Here is a 9,400-nt window from a genome sequence, read left to right as displayed (position 1 = left end):
GAAGACTGTGGGAGAAGGAGACATGACTCAGGCAGTTGCAGAGCCCGAGATTCTAGCAATTGTATGCTATCAAAGTCATTTTTTAAGATCATCAATTCTCGCCCCTTTCTTCTTACTGCCTAGATCATCCTGTTTCCTTTTCCTTCCCATCTAAGCTCTGTGAGTCTATTTCTATAAACCTTATAGAAATGTGAATTCAGGAGATTCCAGGATAAATGCTAAGCCAAGTGACTGGATGGGGACAGGTTGGTCATACATTTGTCACTGGGGCAAGGAAGAGCAGAAAACACAGTGCTCTGATGGATTGACTAGACTGGGAACAACAAGAGCCTAATTCTTCAAACAAGGAAGAGCAGTTACACAGAAAGAGACTATAATAAAACACTCCTAATCCAAACTAACTGAGGGTAAATAAAGTTCATGAAAAAGTGATGAAAGGCCGTAATTCACTGTATGAACGCAATAAAAACATAGCTATTGGGTGACAACTTGATATGAAAATTTGTGGGGTAGCTTGTTACTTTCAGATCATTATGATTAGCTCCCTGAAAAAGACTTTCAAGAAGAGGCTCTGTGGAGCTGGGTTGTGCTTACACACAGATGGTACAAAGTCACCCACAGCAGAAATTGAGAGACCCTTGGTTCCCCAAAATTTTCTTGACTCTACCTGCCACAGACCCAGTTGTTGAGATGGTATGTGAAATCAAGTCCCTAGGAGGAGTGTTTTCAGATGATCAATGAGGATTCCTTTAGAGCAGGTATCTAGTACTGGCAAACCAGCCACTTCACAAATAAATTGTAAGGAAGGGAGGCAGGAGCTAGGTGGGGACGACTGGTTGGGTGGGGCTACACGGTGTGTGTGGCAATGCTAAGCAGGTGGGGAATCTAGAGGCCTGTGCTGGGATATCTTCCATTTGCCCTTCTAGATCCTCTCTCCATCCTGCCCCAGGAGGCTGACCCTTTGGATTATAGAGCATGTGGGTTCTTCTGCCTTTTGGCTTCCTGTTAGGTTTGTCCAGTGGGGTGTTCTGAGAGATCACAGGGTAGTGAAAGACAGAAGAGGATGCATATATTCTTCCAGTTTCATCGTTGACATGTTCATCTTACAATGAACTAAAGCAGCTACTTCCCTCCAAACAAGAACTATAGCTCCTTTCCTGAGGGCCCTTTCCCAAGGCCATAGCTCTTCCTAAGTTCCAGTAACAGCTCATTCCTTTGCCACTCAGAGCTAGGGGTAGTAAATAAAACAGATGCCTATTGCTGCTAGTCCCCTGGTGCCTCACCATTCCTTGTAGGTTCCCTTAACTCTGGTGCACCTTTGCAAGCTCTTTTCAATGATCCTTTGGAAAATGCAATATGCTTCCTGTCCACACTTGACTGATGCAAAGCAGGTATGTAGAGAGGGCAATCAGGAAGTTTCCAGGATCAAACTCTGACTTACATCACAGTTCTGTGTTAGACCGACTATCATCAAGTTTGTTTCAAGTATTAGATAAGAGTCATTTGTAATCAGTGTATGATTTGTACATAAAACAATGCTAAAGAAACCATCCTTTAATCTTTTATTATTGATCTGCCAACTCCTTTCTTCCTAAATAGTACAAAGAAAAAAAAAAAAGACCTCGAAACAGGTATGACCAGATGATCTCTAAAGTCCCTTCTGGAAAGAAATTGTTGTGTACAATGGGTGATAATACAGATCGCAAGTTGTAAATTAGAAGAGTCCAATCAAACAGGCTATACTTGAACAAAACTAGGCTTAAAGAGCCGGATTTGAGCCAAGTAAATTAAAAATCATTACTAATCCAAGGTGAGCAGCACAGTTGAAAGGATAACTGAGTGATCAGATCTGAATCATAAAAGCAGGGCTCTCAAAATCTGTGTCCCCTCCTCGCTCTTCTTACGTCTTTCACATAAGATCAAATAATGGATCCTTACTTTAATTTCTGTTAGAAAGAAGTGAAGATGGCATCTTCATTTCAAGCTCAGCAGGGTTGATTCAGTTGGACACCTCTTTCAGGGTTTGATTACCTCTCCAAAATAAGAGGGATTGGGTGGTTAAAACAGACCCAAGGGAATGGGCTTGAAAGGACATACCTGATCAAGTCCAGGAAGGCGTCTGCAGCTGTCACTTGTACAATTTTGCCTTCTCTGTGCATGTTTTCCTTTGTGCCCTTCCCAGGATGGATGATGATGACAATGATTATGCCGATTACCACGGCAATGATGGTGGTAGTCATGTAATAGACTACAGCTCGCATTCCCATCTTCCCTGATGCCTTACTATCTAGGGACGCCATTCCTGGTGAAGGCAAACAGAAGAAGATTTTCAGGAAGTCAGTCCAGGGAATTCTCCAGTGGAAGGTAATGGGAACAGTATTTCCTTCTACACTCCCCAACCCTCATCCCACCTAGCAATGGGATTTTACACATGGTATGAGGTATCGCAAAAGATAGAGGGGAAAAAGCCAGAGGATGGCTAGGCATCAGCTGTGTCAGCAAACATGTGATCACCCGTTTTCTGCTTCAAGAGTTGATTTTGCATGTCTCTGTAATGATTTGAAAGGGCAATCAAATTCTTTCCTAGGTTACTACTAGTTGGGGAAGCTATGAGTGTGAATAAGAAGTGGTGTGTGTGTGTGTGTGTGTGTGTGTGTGTGTGTGTGTGTGTGTGTGTGTGTGTGTATGGATCAAGAGAGATACTTTAAAAAATTTCTGGCTGGATAGTCTCAAATTCAAGCACTGTGGTGACTCACATAGATTAACTGTCATTAAATTCTTTTAAAAGAATTATTATTTTATATGTGTACTTGGGAGTCCTTTTTGATGTTTTTAGGTAAAATATAAGCTATTACTCCCATCACCTACTGATTTATCTTCAATTTGCATTTAAAGTAGACATTGGGTTACAAGGCTGAAGTTCTCAAATAGCTTCTCTGCTATTTCATTTCATCTCATCTAATCAAAACTTTTTAAAAAAGAATTATCTTGGTGGGGTTCTTCTCATTTTTGCACCCTGCCTTCCTCCACTTTGTCCCACAGGCCTGGAGTACATTTCATGTTAAACATTTTTCTCATTTTCAGGACATTTTAAAAGTCTACCTCAAGCAAGGTGTTATTCAGGGTAAGAAAGGAGGCATGACTTGGCCCTAGTTAACACTAAGCAAAATGGAGTGGGAACTTGAACCCAGGTCTTATGTTAGTTTCTGCCCCTGAGAAAACCAATTCTAGCTTCCACAAATGAGAAGGCCAACTTTAGCATTAACACATGAACTTGGCTTCTTTGAGTCTTTCACTGGGTTTTTTGAAACCCAGGGTTAAGTATCCATTTATTGGGATGGTGCCACTTCGACACTTCACCAGCATTAAAAATGAGCTAATGAGTTCTCAAAGTGTCCCATCCTCATTTTCATTCTCAGGTCTGAATCACATCTCAAAAATATCTTGGCTTTCCTGTACTTGAAATAATTTCTCTCAGAAGGGGCCCACTCTTTTCTCCATCATTGCCTGAGCTTGTGACCACTGAAGTTTGCAATTCTTCCACTGGTGAGTGGTCTGGGCTCAACAGGCTGGGTATCTCTGCTAGGGGGTAACGGGCAGCCATATTTTCTTCCTCCGAGATGCTTTCTTTCCTTCTTGTCTTCTGTCTTGTGGTGCTGTTCTGTTCTCATGGTGACTCTTCTCTGATGCTCCTGCCCGCTATTACCAACCTATAGCTATTCAGAGAAAAGCTAAGTGGTTAAGGAGGAGCACTGGATCCAAAGTGGCAAACGAAGGAGAAGGCTTACGTCGCTCTCCCTCCCACCAAAGGGAGAGGGATGGAGGAAGTTATCCCAGAATCCACAGCTAGAGTGATCAACTTTGGAAACAAAGTTTACAAGTGTTTTGTTTGTTTGTTTGTTTAATTTTTAAAATGAAAATAAACATGAAAGTATTTTCTCCATACTTTTTTTTTTTTTTACAAACCCTGTGTCGAGGGCTGACTTTCAATAGATTGCAGCGAGGGAGCTGCTCTGCTACATACGAAACCCCGACCCAGAAGCAGGTCATCTACGAATGTCTCCATACTTTCTAATGCCAAAATAGCTGAAGATAACCATTAAGGCATATTTTTTTAGCAATGACACCAAGAGGAGACTAGATAATGAAATAAGAGGCCTCACCAACCTCTGCATATTGGCTTTGTTCTTTTGAAAAAGAATAAAGCAATAGCTTCCATTGTTTTAGCCAAGGAAGGGGTTTGTGGAGGTATCTCCATTAACCAATTCTCCAAGTAGGTCCTTTCCCTAAAAGGGGTCTGGTGTCCCACATGGGGCTGTTTGTCCCCCTCTGTTCCTGGTATTCCAGCATCCTCCTTCTTCCTCCTTCCAATTCTAACCGCTCCCCTTTTCTTGGAGACAGGCTTGTGAAACGAAAGGGACCACTAGAAACAAGGCCACTCACTGTCATCAGGGCAACAGCAGGACAGATGTAGATAATCTCTCACTCACCAGGCCTGAAAGAAAATGGCCTTGATATTGGTGGGACTAGGAAATGGAGGAGGAGCTTCAGAGACAAAACCTACAATGAGCAGGGTATCAATTTTCCTTTCCCTTATACAAATTGTGACCATGTCCTTTCCCCAGTCTCATAAAATTTGAGACAAAACTCTATACCAGAGACTACACACAAATGTCAAAGTGTCTGGGGGCAGGGGCAAAGTACTAAATCACTTTGTAGAAAAGGGAACTTTTTGCAGGAAGTGCCCTAAATGCTTGGGAAAGGAAAAGTTTGCATTGAGCCTTGTGACTTGAAAATGCATGGAAGAAAAGGGCACTGGGGTGAAGGGGAGATAGATCACTGGGGTATGTAGGTAATTGTGCGAGTGTGTTACAACAACTCTGAGTTATCCAAATACGGATTTGAGAAGTGCATTCCAGAGCAAGAGTAAAGATAACAATCTTGACTGGTCTCCTTTTGTTCATTTGATCTGGGCTTAGCTAAACCATTTCCACTGAAGATATCCTGACATCTTTATCATGACAACAATCTGCCATTGGGATTGGGACCCTCTTGAAATCCAAAGTTATATATTATATTGTACAATTGCTACAACACCTGTGATTGGTCTTCCAATTACAATGACATGTTTGTATGTTCATATGTTTTGTATATTTTGAGTTGACTTTTGTGCTAGTTCACTAACTCACCAAATCCTACCTCTTGTCAATGGCACATGTTCATCTAATTTCATGACAACTGTATGTTGTATATTGCTGATACCATTTTCAAGGTGAGAATACAAGAGGCCAGAGAAGTTAAGTTTAACTTGCCCAGTTTTGCACAGCTAGTAAATGGCAGTGGCAGGATTTGAACCACATTCTTGAGGAAGTGCCCTTTCTATTATATCTCTCTTCCTATGGACAAGCTAGAAGTCACCTACATTTCATTTGCTTATTATCCATGCTATCTTTCTCTAACTTTCTTATATTTGAGTTCAGTGCTGAGATGAGCCAGCTGGCTGGAGGAAAATTCCATGGAGGAGGTAATTGTATAAAAACTGACTGTTCCTCAGCATTCCCCACCTTAAGGAGAAGTGGTTGACATTGATCACCAGAAGGGCTAGCTAGAGAGCTGATCAATCAGATCAAATTCCTCATCATTTCTAGAAAAACAGCCCAAAGCACATTCTAATGGAGTGTAAAGGACCATGAATACTTGCTGGCTATGGGCACAGGAGTCCTGGTTTCCTTTCTAAAAATCAACCCAGCAATAACCAGTCATTAAGAAATCAATCAATCAATCAATCAATCAATCAATCAATCAATTCTGCAAACCTCTTACATATTCACCAATGAGTTAAGCATCTAAAGGAGATCAAACAAGATATTTTCCCCAATGTAAAAAATTAAGACTTTGCTTCAAATACCTGTGTATTTTAGGCAGCAGTCACTTTGAAAAGAGAGGAAAGGAAGAGAGTTTCTTGATGCAAATGGGTAAATATGCATTTTACCTCTTTAGTTTTGAAGTCTTTTGGTAATTAGTTTAGCCAAAAAAATATACACCAAATTCATGGTTTTTTTTTGGGATGGAGTGGGCAGGGAGCGTTTCATAAACATATGTGTGAAACTCTGTAACTCTGTATTTTAAATTACATTTCTTTAGGTATAATATTTAGTATAGCTTCTTAGATAAATGAAATATGTATTCAGCCAAGTATTAGAGGAAAACACATAAATAATGTCAAGTAATTTCAAATTACTTAAGGCCAACCTCAACCAAGGCTCTATTATTTGCATGGATTTTGTTCTCCCATCTGCTAAAAACCAATGTCTTATATATTAATGTATCTCAGTGTACTTCCCCCAATATGCCCTGTCTCTAGTTTCAAAACATGAAATCTAAAGAAGAAGCCATCTGTTATACATTGTCTTTTTTCTCACGCTCATGGTGTTTCATTGTTCTGCTCAGGCCGCTGGACCTGGCCCAACAAGAACAGAGAAGGGGGCATGGCAATCGCCGATTCAAGAATATTGTTCTGTTTAAGTTTTTATTTTATTTTAGATGTACTTCTCCACAATGGGCTTCTCAAACACTCATCTAATGAAAGCCGCCTGTTTTCAGTCCTTCTAGAATTTCAAGATGGGCAAATTCACAACAAGGAAATCAAAGATGAGCTCTAACGTGCTGTTGTCATTTAAATACATGGTGTTTTTGTTTTTGTTTTAAATAAGAAAGTTAAACTAAAAATACAATATACTTCATATTTACAGATTGAAAAATGGGCTCTTGTGTCCTAAAGCAGCTGCCCACTGCTGGAGCGAGGGCACTCTGGCGCCCTCAGGAAAGAGAAAGAGCAGGAGGGTGAACAGCTCAGAGGAAAGACGGGCAGAGGGTGGGGGAGAGCATGAAACAAATCCACCGGTCACTTTGAATTTCTGTCTATAACTGTATGTGTGTGTGTGTGTGTGTGTGTGTGTGTGTTTTCCCCACGAAAATATCTTCTTCTACAGACTAAGATTGTTAAAAAAAAAAAAAAGTAAAAGTTTTCGAACAGAAGGCAAATCTTTCAAAGTTAGATGAGAGATTGTTGGTTATACATGGTTGTATCACAATTTTTAAATCACAATTTGTAAGCAGGTTATAGCATCAGAACTTAATCTAAAAGACAACATTTCAAATTACTTAAGGCCAACCTCAGGCATTTTTAGAAGCACATTCTTTTTTAAAAATTACAGCACAGTGATTAAGAGTCCAGTCTCTGAGGTTAGAATACTAGGATGCTTCTTCTGGCTCTGGTACCATGTGACCGACGGAAAGCCTCAGTTTTCTCATCCATTGAATGGGAATAATGAAAGCCCCCTCATAGGGTTTTCATTGGCATTAAAGGGACTTCCTTACAGAAAGCACTTAACATGGTGCTTGGCACATAGTAAGCATTCAACAGATGTGAGCTGTTATTATTAATTAAGGAGGTAAATAATAAACAAGGTACTCACTAAATGTTATTTGACCTCTCTAAGCCTCCATTTCATCTAGACAAGAAGCTAAGAACACCTACACTGTAAGCTTAGAGAACTTACATAAAGAATCTATACAAAGTAGGTCCTTGATACGTGCTAATTATGATCATTCTATGTCTCTCTCTACTAGAATCTGAGTGACAAGGGAGCAGATCCACCTGTTTTGTTCTCTGATGTGGCCTCAGTGCTCAGGACAGTGCCTGCACCCAGGGAGTATTTGTTGAAGTCATTCTTATCACTGTTACTGTTGTTAGGCTGGATAGAGGCCATGCCTTTTTTGTTTGTTTGTTTTTAGCATTTAGATTAGGTTACTATATGAATTACAAGTTCTAAAGTTGCTTTTGTTTGAAAATACTCTGAAATTCTGACTCATCAATTTTGGTTGTTCTCCCCCCAATTAATCCAAAATAATCAGGTTCATTCTATCTTGAAAATGGAGAGATGGACCTTGTGGGGAAAGTGACCCAGCATCACCTGAGGTTTGGTTTGCAGAGCTGCGAGGTCCTACACAGCAGCTGTCTCTGGGCTGGTCAGGAGGCAGTGGGCAGGCATACCTCTGCTCCCACCACCAGGAGGACCCTCCCTCTTTCGGCCTTCTCCCTCTCCCACACCTGTATTATTTTCCCTCATTTTCTAATATGTATCACACTTGCAGATGAGCCTATATAAGTAATTGCTATAGTCCTATCTGATAACAGAAGAATGAGTGAATAAATGAAAAAAATAAATGCAGAGAAGGGAATGGAAAAAAGGGGTAGGGTCTACCAAGTGCTTAGGATGCAGGTCATGAAATTGGTTTGGTGGGTCATGACCAGTAATTTTATCCATTAATGAAATAGAATAGAAAATATTAGAGCGTATCACCTGTGGTAAAGGTAAGGATTTTTTGTGAAACTTTTTTTCAGCTGTGTGTGTATATGTATGTGTGTGGCCAGGTCACAATGTAAAAAGACATTTATATTTTATTCGTAGGTTCTGATAAAAAAAAAGTTTGCAAACACTGGTATATACCTCCATTCAGTTAATAGTAGAGGCTCTAAAAAGGAACCATAAGCTATGATCTTCCCTTTCTATAATATCATCCTCACTTCCTGTGAGCACGGACTGTCCATCACACCCAAGAACTTGTTTCATCTCGCTAGAAGAGACCAAGAAAACGAGGGTGCCAATCTCTGGTATCTGGGCAATCATTTGAACAGAAATTCTGCGGACATTGTAACTAGGGAAAAAGTTGTAGAAAATGTTTGCTTCTTGGAATTTTGAGCAAAGCTGGCTCATACTGTAATTAGTGATTATTAGTAAAGGGAGTTAAACCACCTCCACAGAGAGCTGAGAATGATTTCATGGAATTTGCAGTCAATTAAATCACAAGTATTTTCACATTGTTTTTCATCCTGGCCAAAGTTTCCTTCCTATTATGAGTGTTCATAATATCAGAGAACTTTACATTTCATTCACCTACAACATCACTTAGTTTTATGAGGTTATATTGCATGAGGATGACAAGGAAGCTTCCTTACAAATTTACTGCCTGTGATGGCGTATCATTTGTCAGGCAAGTTGAGTTTTTAATTTGACCCTTAAAACTTGTCAACAAGAGTCTTTCTTAGAGCTCTAGGTTTCACTAGTAAAATGAACTGTGGAAAGGTAAAAGGGAAATGTTCTCTTTTGCAAGATGGTTAAATAAAAACATCAGTGAGGCAGACAATAGTACTAGTGCCAGAAAAAGTCACGAAAATCACCTTTATCCTCAATGTGGCAGGACTAAAGTAGACAATCTCTTTTCCCTGGCTATAGTCCTCTTTGAAAATGAACTTTCATCCAGAGAAGCAGTGAGAGGAAAACAGGAGCCCAACTTCAGCTGCCGGTGCCTCAATCATAAAATGCTTCCAGTGATG

General features: G+C 40.1%; 1 protein-coding gene across 1 annotated transcript in view; it reads right to left on the bottom strand.

Annotated features, from left to right (window-relative positions):
* Positions 1–9,400, bottom strand: part of SLC1A3 (solute carrier family 1 member 3) — a 98,614-nt gene that overhangs the window by 14,614 nt on the left and 74,600 nt on the right. The window contains exons 4-5 of the mRNA XM_019650767.1: positions 2,032–2,302; positions 1,115–1,122 (exon numbers count right to left, since the gene is read on the bottom strand). Of these exons, the coding sequence (XP_019506312.1) occupies positions 1,115–1,122; positions 2,032–2,302 (279 nt within the window). The remainder of the gene's footprint in view (positions 1–1,114; positions 1,123–2,031; positions 2,303–9,400) is intronic.

This window comes from Hipposideros armiger, unplaced genomic scaffold, assembly GCF_001890085.2.
Source record: "Hipposideros armiger isolate ML-2016 unplaced genomic scaffold, ASM189008v1 scaffold_146, whole genome shotgun sequence".
NCBI classification, from domain to species: Eukaryota; Metazoa; Chordata; class Mammalia; order Chiroptera; family Hipposideridae; genus Hipposideros; species Hipposideros armiger.
Note: the sequence above shows the minus strand (reverse complement) of the source record. Positions and strands in the feature narration are given on the sequence as shown.